At 45.8% G+C, this 16,255-nt stretch overlaps 1 protein-coding gene across 2 annotated transcripts in view; it reads left to right on the top strand.

Moving 5' to 3' along the window:
* The window catches only part of CDH17 (cadherin 17), a 371,516-nt gene extending 358,534 nt beyond the window's left edge, over positions 1–12,982 (top strand). For both annotated transcript variants that reach the window (XM_069220475.1, XM_069220476.1), the window contains one exon: positions 12,709–12,982. In XM_069220475.1, coding sequence (XP_069076576.1) covers positions 12,709–12,821 — 113 coding nt within the window. In that variant the 3' untranslated portion in view covers positions 12,822–12,982. The remainder of the gene's footprint in view (positions 1–12,708) is intronic.
* Positions 12,983–16,255: the final 3,273 nt, after the last annotated feature.

Here is a 16,255-nt window from a genome sequence, read left to right as displayed (position 1 = left end):
TGGCCCCAGCATCAGTTGCCCATTTATCCCTCAGCTCAAGGAAGGGAGTGAGTGTATCTCCTTGCAGAGTATTATGAAGATTTGGAATGGCCTTCTATTTGCCCAATGTTGTGCAGATAGTGTGCAGATAGTGAACCACTGCAGATAAGGATCTGTAAAACAGTCCTGCTGGTAGCTCGTATGCAAGCTGCAGCTCTTCAAATGTCTGCAGTTGAACCCCTTGCATAAAGAGCACCAAGTGTTTCGATGTCACACTCCTCCCAATCCGTCAATAATGGTTGTGCATCTATTGTTAAGAATATAGTCAGCCTGCTAAGAGTAATCACCGGCATGCAGGGGGTCATATTATTAGAATTCTTGAGGCGTCAAAACCAGCAGTGTTTGGCCACCTTCTGGAGACACACTGCATGGACAATACATTTCTTAGTATCAAGAAGCAGTAGGACCAACCAATGGGAAAACAGAGTTTGAGGTTCAGCTCCCCCAGCGTTCTGAATCTTTTCCACCACTCATCATGTCACCCGTTGCAGCTGCACCGCTATATAATAGGATTCAAAATCTAGGACATTGGAGTTTTGCGTGCGCCACTCTATAACAATCCTTATTTCAAATGAGATCTATCAGCAATGTACCGAGTTCCCAGATCCTACTCGTAGGAATAACTATGGGGAGAGTGGCAAAGAAGTAAAAAAGCTGAGGTAAAGCAACCATTTTAGCCACTGCTACTCTGCCTAGCACTGACAGCTGCACCATTTTCCAGAATGCTATACTAAAGTGGAAAGCTGTTATCGCTTTCTTAATATCTGCCTCTAGGATATCCAATTTGATTCTGTAGAGTTGTATGCCAAGATATCGAAAGGAAGACTCTTCCCATCTAAGACCCCAGTGTCTACGTCATCCACCACTGTTGGACGCAGTGGGAAGATGTAGGTTGGGCCCCAGTTCACCCATAGGCCTGACACTGCACCAAAATCATCCAACAGTCTGGTAGCCCCGGTAATCTTGCTCTGCTTGTCATCCAGAAAAAGCAGCATGTCATCTGCATAAAGGGTGATGTGATGCACCTCCCACAGCCCCATCAGCCCCATAAAATGTTAACCTAGTAGGGCCCTAAACGCCAATGGATCCACCGTGATGGCAAAGAGCAGCAGGGATAGAGGAAAACCTGGCAGCGTACTATGTTCCACGTCATAGACGGCTGACACCAGCATACCGGTTTTCACATGAGCCACAGGAGAGGCATACAGCAATCTTGCCTAGTTGATAAAGCTGGAATCCAGCCCCATCTTCCCCATCACCGCATATAGATACTCCCAATCCAAGGTGTCAGAAGCTTTCTCTGTGTCGATTGACATGATTGTCACCTCTGGGTTCAAGTGTTCAGCTGCCAGGAAAATTGTTGTGATCTGTTGGATGTTAAGGGCCATATTACATTCAGGGATAAAACCTGTCTGATCCTCATGGATGAGATGGTGCATACTGGGCAGCAAGTGTGTGACCAAGATTTTGGCCAGAATTTTGTATTTGAATTTTAACAGTGATACGGGTCTATAGGAGGCAACATCTGAGGTAGGACAGCCTGGTTTGGGGAGAGGGACAACCAGTGATTCACATGAACTAGGCAGGAGCAAAGGGGTGGCCCTCGCAGTTTTCTAGACTTCTAGAAGCCAGGGTGCTAAGAGAACACTGTATGTAGCATAGAACTCCACTAGGAGTCTGCCGTATCCCAGTACCTTGACCCCCTCCACCTCAGTTATGGCTCCCTTGATTTCCTCAATCGTGATGCCTGTCCCCAATCTCTATTGCCTCTGGAGTAAGGGAGGGAAGTGGGAGGAGCTCCAGAAATGAGTCCAGGGGCACAGGTATATTGCAGTCTCCCTTAGAGTAAAGAGCTGTGTAGTATGTCCGGAACAGAGTGCTAATCTCCGACTGCCTGTATACCCTACCCGCTCACTCTTCTACCAGCCCTAGGATCGCAGCACCTTTCATGGATGGGTTTGCTAACGAGGGCAGTAGCATCTCCAATTTGTTTCATTGATCGTGGGCCCTGCCCATATATTCCTTACAGTCAAAGCATCTTAAATTTTCCTCCAATTTCACAAGTAATTCTCGGGCTGCTAAGAGCAGCTGCTGTTTGGTGGGATTAGTGTGCCTATTGTGCTCCAGTTGCTGGAGGACGAACTCCTGCCCAATGACTACTGCTAGAGGTGTTTTGCATACCCCACCCACATGAGCTATATATTGGCCACTTATCACCACAGGATGTGTACAAAGGAATGCGTCTAAACTTGTAGACACACATGCAAATCATGTAGCAAATCATGTAGCAATGAATAAATAGTCCATATCAAATGGGTGTGGTTGTCTCCAGGCATTCAGCAGACCCCAGTAGGTTAACCATGTACGAAATCCACTTGGCAAGCATATGACAGGGGAGTCCAACGGAGGTGGGTGTGATCGATCTAAGGCGGGGTCCATCGAGTTAAAGTAACTTCTGATTATGATGGGATGTGTTATGTGGGCTATAGGAAGCTGGCTCTGTATATACTATACCAAAAAGAGGTATAGTGTGCACAGAGTACAGTGGTTCCCCAGAGGCTTAACAGAGGCTAAAGTAGATAATACTAATATTTTCTTTTGTGGTAGTGTGGACGGGCAGTTAAGCTTATCAGAGGGTAGTGCTAAGCATTTTTTGTACACACACAGGCAAGAAATGAGGCACACACTCAATGACTAACTCCAGGCCAATGTTTTATGTATCAAACAATATACTTTGTTACTTTATTTCTAGAACCAAAAGGATCTTTGTTGCAGGTAAGTACAGTTTAAAAAATGTATCACTTTCAAGAATCAAATGAACTTTGTTTGGATTTTATAGATAAAACAGTTTTCAAGTAACACCTTTCAATTTCAAAAGAGACAGTGCAATTTCTCATAGAAAGCAATGCTGTCCGGAGGGGTAAAACGTATTAGCACAGTTTGCAGGTAACTACTTGACTTACGGTCCCAGTCTTTGGGGGTTAGGGAGTCCACAGGGTAAGGTTCAAGTTGACCCCAAGTGTGCACCAGCCGTAGCACAGGGCCAGCCAAGTGCAGAGATCAAAGTTGGTGTCGGACACTCAATGGAACCCTATGGAGACTGGGGATGCGTAGTAAGAAACAGCTTTCAGGTAAGTACCTGTGACTTCAGGGCAAAGACCTGGGGGGTTTAGGTCAGCACCGGGGGGACCACAGGTCAGCACCAAACACGCACCCTGAGTGGCACAGGGGCAGCCGGGTGCAGGGTGCAAACACAGCATTGGTCACCCAATGCTTTTCAAAGAGGGAACCCTGGCGTCACAAAGAAGCTGCAGGCTTGGTCCAGGAGGTCGGCTGACAAAAATCAACAGATGGACAGGTAAGTAGGGACCTCACTGGACGTCGATGGACCCTCAGTTGAATTTCACAACACCAGGGGGCTGCGGCTGCAGGGGTACCTTTAGGAGTCGGGAAATCTTCACCGGAGCTGTTCATAGTCAGGGGGCTCTGAATTCAGGCTGCAGGTGTTATCGTGTTGGTCAGGAGGGGTCAAACCAGGGTGGACTCGAGGTCGTTGTCGCCTGGGGACCTCCTCTTGACTGGTGGGCCACTTGGACATGGGCCATGGGAGTGGGGTGCAGAGTGGGCAGGACTCGCAGATCCCATGGAGGTTCTGGAGATCTTTTTAAAGGTTTATTTGTGAACGGTGTCGCTGCTCCGGAGTTCTTGATCCTCTGGTGGGCAGGCAGTCCTCTGGGGGGGTCGTAGAGGTTGCTAGTCCTGCAGGATGTGTCGCCTTTTGGTAGCAGGAGTCTTGAAGCTGCAGACAGGCCGGTAGGGCTGGGGCCGAGTCAGTTGTAGTCTGGTATCTTCACTGCTGGGGTCGGCTCTTCAGTCCTTCTACTTCTTGAGGTTGTCAGGAAACTGAAGAGCAAGGTTCAGGGGTGTCCCTAAATACTAGATTTAGGGGCATTACAGGGACCAGAGGGCAGTAGCCAGTGGCTACAGGCCTTGAGGGTGGCTACACCCTTCCTGTGCCCACTCCATTTGGGGAGGAAGGCACATTCCTATCCCTGTTGGCTATCTACCTCCAAAGCAAGGTGGATGATTCTGTAAGGATGGGGTCACTTCTGCTCTGGGCATCCTATGGGTGGTCCCGGCTGAAGTGGTCACTCCACCTTATTTTTCCTAATTTTCCCACCGGACCTGCCTTCAAAATTGGGGCTGGGTTGAGGGGGATGACATCTCCACTAGCTGGAGTGCCCTGAGGCAGTGCAACAAAAGGAGTAGTCTTTGAGGCTCACTGCCAAGTGTTGCTCTTCCTGTAGGGGAGCGTTGTGAAGCACCTCCACCCAGAGCAGGCTTTGTTCATGACCCCAGAGAGTACAAAGGCTCTACCCCCATGGGGGTCAGAAACTTGTCTGTTAGTGGCAGGCTGGCACAGACCAGTCAGCCTTACACTAGAGGGTTGGGTAAAATATAGGGGGCATCTCTAAGATTCCTTCTGTGTGCTTTTGTCAATAAATCCAACACTGGCAACAGTGTGGGTTTATTGACGTGAGACTTTTTTTAAAACTCTTTTTATTAGAATTAAACAAGTGTTCAGTACAGAAAAACTGCCACTATCACTGTGCGGAGTCTGAACTGTACCTAGAGGAGAGTAAATACAGGACATTGATGTATCACATGAACAAAGAGAGTATCGACAGTACTCATTTCTTCACAGCGACCAAATATAAGACATAATCCCAATTCATAACCATTACCCAGTATCATTCTGTTCCCCTGCCCCTGCCCCTATTCATGCAAAAGTTTAAATGTCTCTGTAATTATTCCATTGGGACCAAATTGTATAATTTTCTTTGGGGCTGTCCCTGCCCTGATAGATCACTCGTTTTGCTTGCTGACACCAGCTATGTTATTTTTCCAGTCCCTGACCATCTGGGGCTGCCCGCTCCCCATACTTTAGCTATGTCTCTTTTGGCCACACCTGCTGCCAGCCTCAGCCATATTTGTTGGTGTTGAGGCCAGATTTCCTCCCCCATTATATGTAGGATGAGCCATCTGGCATCTAGCGGTATAGTGAGGCCCATTACTTGGGTCATCACATGCACCACCTGCGACCATAAGTGTTGGATTATCGGCCAGCTCCAGAGAGTGTGGAAGAAGGACCCCACTAGGCATATCCTCTGTTACAAAGATTTGAGTCGCTATGGCCCATGCAATGTAGGAGGGATTAAGAATAGCATGATCTGTGTAAAATTCTAAGTTGTATCAGTCAGAACCGGGCTCCTATTGCCACTTCCTGAGGGCTCTGCAGTGCTTCCTGCTACTCGTCCTCCTCTATGAGGCTAATGTCCCCTTCCTGAGCATCCCGAAGAGAGCCCCAGGGATCCGGGGCATTATTCAATATTTTTTTTATAAGTCATGGATAATGGCTTGTCCTCTAACCGGTATGACTCTGGAAGTAAGTCGTCTTCTCGTATGTCATCTGACTGGTTATACCTGTATCTCTCAGAGTCCTCCACTGAGAATTCATTCTTCAACTCCTCAAGGGACAGTCCCGTTCCTCCATATGTTTCCCAGGCAGTCAATGCCAATGAGTCCTCATTTGTAAAAGCCCGCCATTCTTCTCAGCTCACTCAATTGGTCGCTAGTCCAGAGTGGGGTTGCATTCCTCAGTATACCCTCCTACCTCTCAAATTTTGTGGCTTCTCTCCATGCTCGTACCGTAGCCTGAGTGTGAGGAGGGAAGTGGGCCTCCCGTTTCTTAGTGTATAGGACTGAGGGGAATCCACGGTCTCCTATAGCTACTCTATCTATTCTTTAAGCCGGTTCTCCAATATCTGCAAATACCCAGTTGTTTATAGAGACCAGCTGGGCCGCCCTGTAGACCCCTCTCTGTAGCTTACTAAGGGAGATGCGTGAGCTACCTCCGTTCCACAGGAGGCTGCGCGGTTCGGTACTGATATTGGTAAAGAATTCTGGTGGAACTTTATATGGGGTAATCTGGAGGATGTATAATAGATGAGGAAGAGTCATCGCTTTAAAAAGGACATCTCGTCTCATCAGAGAGGTCCGGAGCCTCCGCCAATGTGTTACATCAGAGAAGTTAGAGTTGTGGGAAGAGGTTCTTCTGGAAGAACACTTTCGGATTCCTTGAGATAAATATGCCCAGATATGTAAATCCGTCCATAGCTAGTGTAGCCACACATCGGGCCGGCAGATTTGGTGCTCCCTCTGTTAGTGGGAAAACCCAGGATTTGCTCCAATTTATTTTATACCCCGAGTAACTCCAAAATATATGTAAAATGTGTAGTATTCTGTCTATGGAGAGACAGGGCGTTGTGACGTATGAGAGAATGTCATCTGCACAGAGGAAGATCTGCAATTTTAGCTCTCTCCTTCTCTGATCCCCCAAATAATGGGGTCCTGTTGCACCCATGTGGCCAGTGGCACTAATACTATAACAAACAATGGGGACAATAGGAAGCCCTGTCTCGTGCCTCCATGAAGGGTAAAGGAGCTTGATATTGCCCCATTGCCTCTGACCCTTGCCCTTGGGTCACATTATAGTAATTGAACCTATGCACAGAATTGGGGAGGCAAAGCCCAGTCTAGTTAGCGCTTTAAAAGTTATGGCTGTTCAATACTGTCAAAGGCCATGCTCGCATCTAACTAGAGTAGCATGGCTTCTTCTGCGTCTGGGGCTGTTGTTGTGTGTAGAACCCCATATAGTCGCTTTAGATTGAGTTTAGTGCTTCTTTTTGGCATGAAGCCAGACTGGTTGGGGTGGCGCACACTAATTATTACTGACTGCAGCCTACTACTTACCTCACCCTTTAGATAGAGTAGTGATGTGGGTCAATAGGAGCAACAGGCTGTTTGTGACCTACCCTTTTTGTGTATCACCACAATTGTGGCCAACCTCTAGTCTGGCAGAAGGATACCCTCTTCCCTGGCTGCCTGGAACATGGCTAGCATGTGCAGTGCCACTGTGTTTGCCATGCATTCATACAGTTCTACAGGCAGGCCATTTGGGCCCACCGCTTTGCCTGATTGTAGTCCCCAGATGGCCTTGTATACTTCGTCCACCGTCAAGTCTTGGTCTAGCGATGTCCTATCATCTCCGGGGAGAACCTGGAGAGGGAGGTCCCACAGGAGTTCCCTACAGCCCTCAACAGTGTGAACTGTCCTAGAGGAGTATAGTTTTTCATAGTAAGTGGCAATGGCCTCCGCTATCAATTGTCCCGATGTGCATGTTTTCCCCTCCTCATCCAGTTTCACCCTCTGTCTCTCCTCTCTAGCCACGCTATCAAACTACTGGCCTTATCCACTATGTTGTATAGGTACCTTTGTATGGATAGCACGAGATCCCTAGCTGCATTGTCTGCTAGATCATTCAGCTCTTGTTGTTAAAGTCGGAGCCTATGACACTGATCGGGGTCAACACTCCTTCCATTGTTGTTATTTTCTGCAAATCCGCAATCTTCCCCTCCAGTCTCTCATATTTAAGGTGTCACTCTTTGTTCAGTCCCCCGATCAATGCTTGTGTGTGACCTCTAAATACCACCTTGAAGACTTCCCAGAATGTACTAGACGATTCCACCGGTACTAAGTTTTCTTGAAAATATTGTTGCGTCCCCTCTTTTATTTTCTCCTGAAGTTTGCCATCTTTGAGGTGCCATGTGGCTATTCTGGGGAGTAGAGTCATGACTTTGGTGGATCCCGCTAGTGTGACTACAACTGGGGAGTGATTGGAGATGCCATGTGCTAGGTGTGTTGCACTGTGGAATCGTCCAGCCTCCATTATGTGTGTAAACATTTCGCGGTCATTATAGCAATGGCGGTAAAAAAAAACTACCGCTGCAGTGATGGCTGCCAACATACCGTCACCACGGCTACCACCCGTCTGCCATATTATGAGCACTGCCAGACTTCCGCCACAAGAATGGCGGAAATCCAGCGGTGATCATGGTGGTGGATGGTGGTAAGCTGGTGCTGCTGCCACCAGCACCGCTACGCCAGTTGAACTCCGCCAGCCCCGTATCATGACCTGTGATTCGGCCTGGCGGTGTTCTGCTGGTGGTAGCAGTGCCCCTTCTCGTTCCCTGCCGGAGGACCTCCTCGACAAAGGTACGTCGGGCTTCCGACAGGAGAGGGGGTGGAGGATGTTGTGTGTGTGTGTCTGGTTCTGTGCATGAATGTGTGAGTGTGTGTGTGAATGCGTCTGTGTGTCTTGTGTTGTTTGCATGGACGTATGCGTGTGAGCGTGATTGTGTGTAAGAATGTGTGCAAGCACGTCAGGAAGTATGGGTGTATGAAGGCGTGTATGCCAGTGTGAGTGATTGGGTGTATGCGTGTGTGTTCATTTATGAGGGGTAGGTGTGTGAATGAGAGGATCGGAGGGGGTGGGAGGTGTCAGGTGTGTGTTGGGGGGGTGGGGGAGCCACGTACCAGTGACAGGGAAGGTATTCCCTGTCACCGATAGGGATTACCGCCATGGTTTTCATGGCATTGATACCGCCACGAAAACCATGGTGGTAGGCAGGCTCAAACTGCCGCCGGCAGTACTATGCCAGCCGCCAGGCTGGAGATTAACATCTCCGGCCCGGCGGCTGATACCACCATGGCAGTTTGAGTGGAGAAGTGGCGGGTTGGCTGCAGCCAACCCGCCATTCTCATAATGTGGCGGTATGTACCGCCAGCCTGTTGGCGGTACTTCTGCCACATTTACACTCCCCGCCGGGGTCATAATGGCCCCCTTAGACCAGATGAGAAAAACTGCCAAACTATGTTCATAACTATGTGAACTGTCTTGCAGTAAGATTGTGGTCTCTCCATAGGTCTATCCGACCCATAGAGTCTGAAAATTTTCGTAATGTATTAGTAGGTGAGGTCTCTTTGGCACTAGTCATCCTGTCACAATCTGGGTCACGGAAAGGAGTCCATCCAGTCCTAGACGTCTCAGGCCTCGGTGAAGAATTTGGTACCATCATCCATAATAACCGTTAGCTGTGCAGAAATAACAAGGCATAATTGATCCTCAGCTGATGGAGGTGTTTTTTAGTATTAATGAAAGATGCCCTTTGTTTCTGAACCGCCGATGTGAAGTCTGGGAACATCATTACTTTCTGTTTTTCCTACAGTAGCACCTCTCTGTTGCGAGTTTCCTTCAGGATATGATCTCTGTCCCTACAAATGCAGTGGTGCCCCAGGGAGAGGCAGTTGCTCTAGCACACATGTTCCAGTGCAAAAAAGGGGGACAAGAAAACCGGTGCAACTGCGTCCTTTATGCAGGCCTCCAAAAAGAAGACTGTATGACTTATGTAGGAACGAGAGAGCCAGAGCAATGCTTGAAATATTCAGATATATTTATTCAGATTCTTATTATTAAGAAGAAACTCCAACCACTTCCAGCATCCAGCCTCCCAACAATCATCTTCTCCACTCCCCCACATTCTATTCTACAATCTCTCTCTATGGCACTTTTCAAAATGCCACAGAAGAGAGAAAGGAGCATACCAACTGAAACATAACTACAAAATGGAGATAACACAAAAGGGGAAACATACACAGAAAATGAACAATACTACAGAGGCCATATCTGAGCCCTCACTCCATTCAGAGAGGACAACCACTCGAATGTAACTGTGTCTTGTTCTACCTTCTGCATCTTCAGCGCAATGTTCTAGTATCCAAAGCCATTTGTGACATCCATTACACGGTTTTGGAGAGACCCCACTGTAGTCTGTGCCTCCACAATCAAATATTCTTCAGTGATAAAGTGCTCTGACAGTTTGTGCTGATCATCCTGGAGGATACCCATGTCTGCCACTTCAGTGTCCATCTTGAGCTCCAAAGTCTCTCTAGTGTCAGTGATGGCAAGTAAAATAGTATCCACCGCAGTGCTGGGCTGAGCCACAGAAACATGGGCGTCCCCTTCCCCCTGGTCCTCAACAGTGGGAGACTCCACCATGGGGCCACCCTCTGCCCCGGTGTCTTTGTATGGCGACCCATGGTTTGTAAGTGATCAAAGCACAAAGCAGGTCAGGGCTGAGGTGGTTAAACCATTTGATGGTTGTTCTCAGAGCCAACCCCCAGTACTAACAACAAGGACATGGTCCCAGCTGTGCCCCAGAAGTGGAGCAACACAGGGGAGGTGAGTACCTCCTCCAGTGTCCACAAGTGCCTCCTAATAGTTTGGCATCTGGCTGAAGTAGAGCGAGGATTGGACACACAATTCAACTATCAGGAGTAGGCTATGCACAGTGATACCAGATAGCTCCCTTGCAGGAACATGTAGACTCCAGCATTTATTAGCTTAAGCACCCCCCGGACCCACCAGCAGGGGAGTGGCACAGTAATGGCAAGCAGCATAGGTGGGCAGTTAGAAACCCTGGGCACCTACCCGCACAAATCAGACAAGTGTGAGCGATGCAGCAGGATCCGCTGCAGGCTGAAATTCATGGACTCAGGCCCTTCTTAGGCACAGCTGACAACAGCTACCTTGGCTGCAGCGAGCACAACTCCAGGTGGTTGAGGCCTCCGGACTGCCTCTCCTGGCAGTGCAAAGCAGAGGCTGTCTCAGAACCCAGAGCCAGTCCACAGCAGTGGAGGGTGTTCACCTTTGGGTCTTCACCCCCAATGGCCGCGATCCAGCAGGCCACACCCCAGCAGCACACCACAGGGTCCACAACACCAAAGTAGCTCCCCCGCAGGGCACCGGAGCAGTTGGGGGTGGGAAAATCAGGCTGATAACCAGGAGAGGCTGAACGGTCGCAAACCACCACCAGAGGGCAAGCGATGTGCCGAGCCGACCCTTGGGCCTCATGCAGGTTATTGCTTTAGGAAGGAGCAATCTTGATGGACATGCAATGTTGCTGAAGTCCAGGGACAAATATCACCACCTCAGATACAACAGCAGCCAGGAAACTCCACAGCAGGAACATAGGAGGTGGGGATCACCATCCCTGTGTGCAGCAACCGAAGGGGGCTATGTAGTAGGCAGGATTGCAGCAGATAGCCTAAGGTCCCCCGGGAGCTTTTGTTCTTCACTGCTTATTCCATTGGAGTCAGGCCATGTCCCCAGTGTGCATTGTGCTTGTGTCAACTTATCAATGCAAAAAATAGCTTAAGTTGCTGTTTGCACTACTTTAAATCACGAAGCATCTCATAGATTCCCATGAGTGCTTATGCTAAATAATAGTAAATCTTGGCGAATGTGTTAATGTCATCTGATTTTATGGTATTTTAGCTATGAGTGTCAGAGGATAAAAGGCTGAACTAGGCAACCGAGAATTAAACCTAAGATCTGCAGTGCACATTAGATATTAGCAAAGAGCACATAACTTCCTGATTACCTAAATGTACAATGACATTTACAGGGCTACAGTCCCGTTTGGATTGGAGAGGATATGCTCACACAAATGATGTTTGCTTCGCTAGTACGTTGGACCTCTGTTTCATCAATTCTACTACCAGGGGAATGTTTTGGGTGTTTTTGGATGGGTCCACCATCAAAAGTAGGTGATCGGCCACTAACTAGCACATTTGGGGTATTGACCTACAAGTTTTATTAAACTTTCACCCAGAAAACATTTGGAAATGTATTTCTTTCAAGTGCATGAGTAAATATGTTTTCAGGGTTGGATGGGTCGGGAGCACTTATAAAATTGATGGAACGGTAGGAAAGGGGCTAACCCACAGTTATAAATAGTGAGAAAAAAGCTAATATCCGACCACAAGTTTGTATCATAGTTTACCGTGTGGAAATGTACAATTGTTATTTTTTCAAATTTGAAACTACCTACATGTGTTAGCACTGTGGGACTGTTGCAGATTCCCAGAAGTGCACTATTATTTTTTTTATGTATTTCAAAAAGTTTGGAAATGTGTAACAAACATTGGAGGGTTCCTACAGAAGCAGATTGCTGCATTTTCTTTCTGTTTTGTGATCCTATTGCACTTTAAACTGTGCACTTTTAGGTCTAGTTACAGAGGGCTTTAGCTGTGTTTTTTGATGACGATGCAATTAAGTCTTCAAAGTGTAATAACAAGAAACACAAAGAGAGCTGGCTTTAAGCCAACCCCCTTCTAGCCATTGGCTTTCATGTGTATTTCATGATTCACACTCCTTCTCACACAAGCATGCCTGATGTCCACTCACTCAATGCCATTCCAGCGTAATACCATTTTGGCATTTAGATCTTGCTGGCCATGTTCTTGCCCCTTTATGGCTGATGGGAATGTGTCTCTGTGCACAGTATATTCACTTCTTATCTAAATCTTCCATCTTCTGTCTTCTTGTCGCTCACATAGCACTTTTCAAAGTGGGCGCTCCTATCATGTCTATAGCTCATTAGTATACCACTGGGGAAAATGCCCTTTTGGCAAGCAAGTGTTGGTTTGTTGCAGCCACCAGTGCACGTTTGCACTGAAAAGGTATAAAGGCTATTTTATTTGGTTATTCGGTATTTACTCCATGCCGCAGTAAGTCAAGTTCAAACGCATTACTTGTTAAAGAACTACACGATTTTGGAAGAATGACATATGATAAAAGCGAGCAAATGGTGATATTACACAAAATAAAACTAACCAAATCAATAGTGTAGTAGTTCTCATTTGAAATACTGGAATTGGGTTTACTATTCAATATACTTCGATTAACATACCTTTCTTCTTTTTAAGGTATAATTCTAGGCGCTGTATTTATTTCACTAAATCACAAGAAAAAGAAGGAGAAGAAGGCGAGCACTAGTGATGCCAAGACTCAAGACGAAACCGAAAACCTCGGCCTATGAATCGCGGTCCAAATGTTGTACTGCCAAAGTGGAAGTTTTACAAATTCACATAGAAAATACTTTTTCACTTACTAAACAATATGGCAGCAAAATATTACAGGATTTTATGTTCGAACGCCAGACAAAGTCTTTTTTAATGAAATAAATACATGTTTTGTAAACTTTTGACCATGGTCAAATCATTGACATACAAGGTTCGTTGCAAGTACTTTCTTGGAAAGCTGGACCACATTGCCAATTCCATTGTAGAGGGGCATATAAACCAGTTCAAATTACAACAGTACCTACAAAAACTACTGATATAAGCCTGTGAATTGAAAATCCATTTGGCAATTAATTTGATTCTTTAAAGGTATGAGAGGTCGGTTGCCAGTGTTGACATTTAACAACACAAGCATTACCCTGGATGGAATGCTGAGACTAGCTCAGCCAATCAGATCTAACTAGATTAATGCTATCAAATACTATTGATTACCCACATTCTAAGTTCAATAAGAGGGTGAAGCAGTAACATGAAGCAAACAGAGTGGATGTGTATATGTTCCTTTTCTGAATAAGACTAGGGACCATGAGATAATAGCGCACATATCATTGTATTGTTTTCCTAAGAAAAGCACCTTAGTGTAAGACTTTTATGAAAGGGTCACCTTTTGTAGGTGAAACTGGTTATCAGCAGTTTGGTGGAACAGGTGCTCTTGGTGGATGGAGAATAAACCATCTTCTTTATCATCTAATAGTCACCATTTAGGTTTTTTAAAGAAGTGGTCAAGCACCGGTGTTTAGTTCCCTATTGCCAATACAGGCAAAACCCCATTCAAGGTTAGAATTTCCAACGACAGGCAGAAAACACAATATTTAATATCAACCACACTCAGGTTCATTACAAAACCAGTGGTGCACGGAGCCTACTACACACTGGGGAAGAAACATCTGCACACCGCACAAACCAATGTCAGCTGTAGTGCCATATATTAGAGTAAAATATGGCAGCCACTGAAGCTATACTTGCCCAACCAATCGGATAACTCTAGCCGGAGGTCTGGAGAAGACACTGCAGATGACCCATGAACACTAGGCCAAACATTTGCAGTCTCTGCTAAAAGTGGGTCAGGAGAGGTCAGCCTTTTTGTACTGCCTGCCTGCATCATTAACAACCGCTAAGCAGATACATGCACCTGGAATAAACAAAGTGGTTATCTCTGTCTCTGTGACTAATGTTCTCACCTCTTTAAACTCATATACTACTGAAATGCCTTTACATTGTACTGATTTGAGCTGTTGCATGCTTGTTAATTCTATTGCACTTTATCAGTATTAATGCAAGATAAAAAAGCTTGAAATAAACATATATTTGAGTGAAATTAAAGTGACTGATAGGAGATCTAACTCACAGAATCACACCTCAGTTGTTCCTGATGGTGCAGATTCTCATGTGAAATGGTTGGGGTTTAAATTTCCTAAATAAGACGGATGAGCATCTAAATATATGTATGGGAAAGGAAAATAGATACTATTGGATTTCAAAAAACTTGTCTAAAGAAACAGAAGAAAACTATTTAGGCAGAAACATTTTCCCCACGCTTTCTACTCTTCAAACCATTCCAGACACAATGGAGTAGCGTTATTTTTGTATATGTCCCTCGCCTTTGTAGTGATGAGCACTAAAAGAGATAAAGCGGGTAGGATATTGATGGTCAAAGGTCTATTGGAGGGGAAGAAACTTACCAATGTAACAGCCTGTGCCACAGCAAAATTTGCAGAAGAGGATGCAATCTTAATGTGAGATTTTAGTGTGGTCTGGGACCCGCACGTGGACAGGAGAGGAACAGCAGCAGCTTATGTAGGGGCCTTTTCTAAAAACACTGCAACATGCAAAAAAAGATCTGGGTATCACAGCATTTGGCATGATCAGCATTGAGAATCCCTAGAGTATATCTTTTTCTTACATGTTCACAGAGCTTACTTAATAATCTACTGCATATTGGTTAACAGCAACTTGGTGCCTGTCACCAGGTGCTCAGACATTGGCTCAATTTACCTATCGATCATGTCCCAGTTTTGATTGAGGTGAACTGGCTCTCAAACCCAAGAAGACTGCAAGAAGAATTCTTCACTCCTCGATGGCCCGAGAACCTGCCACAAAGACATTGGGAAGCACAGTTGTAACTGTACAATGCCTCATTTTCTTGGATTAAATAATGATGCATGTTCACAGAATAAGCCTCTAAACTGGAAGTCCATTTAGCAATGAATGTGATTTTTTAAAGGTATGAGAGGTCGGTTGCCAGTGTTGACATTTAACAACACAAGCATTACCCTGGATGGAATGCTGAGACTACCTCAGCCAATCAGATCTAACTAGATTAATGCTATCAAATACTATTGATTACCCACATTCTAAGTTCAATAAGAGGGTGAAGCAGTAACATGAAGCAAACAGAGTGGATGTGTATATGTTCCTTTTTTTAATAAGACTAGGGACCATGAGATAATAGCGCACATATCATTGTGTTGTTTTCCTAAGAAAAGCACCTTAGTGTAAGACTTTTATGAAGGGGTCACCTTTTGTAGGTGAAACTGGTTATCCGCAGTTTGGTGGTACAGATGCTCTTGGTGGAGGGAGAATAAACCATCTTTATCATCTGATAGTTCACCATCTAGGTTTTTTAAAGAAGTCATCAAGCACCGGTGTTTAGTTGCCTATTGCCAATACAGGCAAAACCCCATTCAAGGTTAGAATTTCCAATTACAGGCAGAAAACACAATATTTAATATCAACCACACTCAGGTTCATTAAAAAAACAATGGGGCACGGAGCCTACTACACACTGGGGAAGAAACATCAGCACACCTCACAGACTGTGATAAGAATTCTTCACTCCTCAATGGCCCAAGAACCAAGCATGAGGGCGGAGCTCTATACACTTATCTAAGACTGTCTTAAGAGTAATGACAATCGGGAGGTAACTCAGTCCAAACTGAGGGATGCCTTTAAGCATTTCTCTAGGGAGTTTTACTGGGCTAGTGGTGAATGTCAAAAGAACTAAACACAGACACAAAGAACAGGTAAGCAACGATTGCAAATCACAGACAGACCAGCGTCTTGTCCAAGTAGTGACAATGCTCAAAGGACAACTGAGAACCCTAGATACAAACAAATCAGAATCGTTCCTCTACCAATCAATAAAAAACACACTATGTACAAGGGAATGGGATGGGCACATACCTAGAGAAATGACTTAAACAGAAGCAAATGTTATTGAATTCTACCTAAGGAAACAAATAAGATATTGGCATTCCATAATGTTTACACCAACCTTTACACTTCTGACTTGCTGTCAGAGAAAACATAAAGGGAGAGAAAAATCATATGCCACAGCTTCAGCCTAAGCAGATAGAGTTCCTTGACTCCCCAATAATGGAGGAGGAGGTGA

The sequence above is a fragment of the Pleurodeles waltl genome, chromosome 2_2 (assembly GCF_031143425.1).
Source record: "Pleurodeles waltl isolate 20211129_DDA chromosome 2_2, aPleWal1.hap1.20221129, whole genome shotgun sequence".
Taxonomy (NCBI): Eukaryota; Metazoa; Chordata; class Amphibia; order Caudata; family Salamandridae; genus Pleurodeles; species Pleurodeles waltl.
The sequence above is the reverse complement of the archived record's forward strand: the minus strand, read 5'-3'. Positions and strand labels throughout refer to the sequence as shown.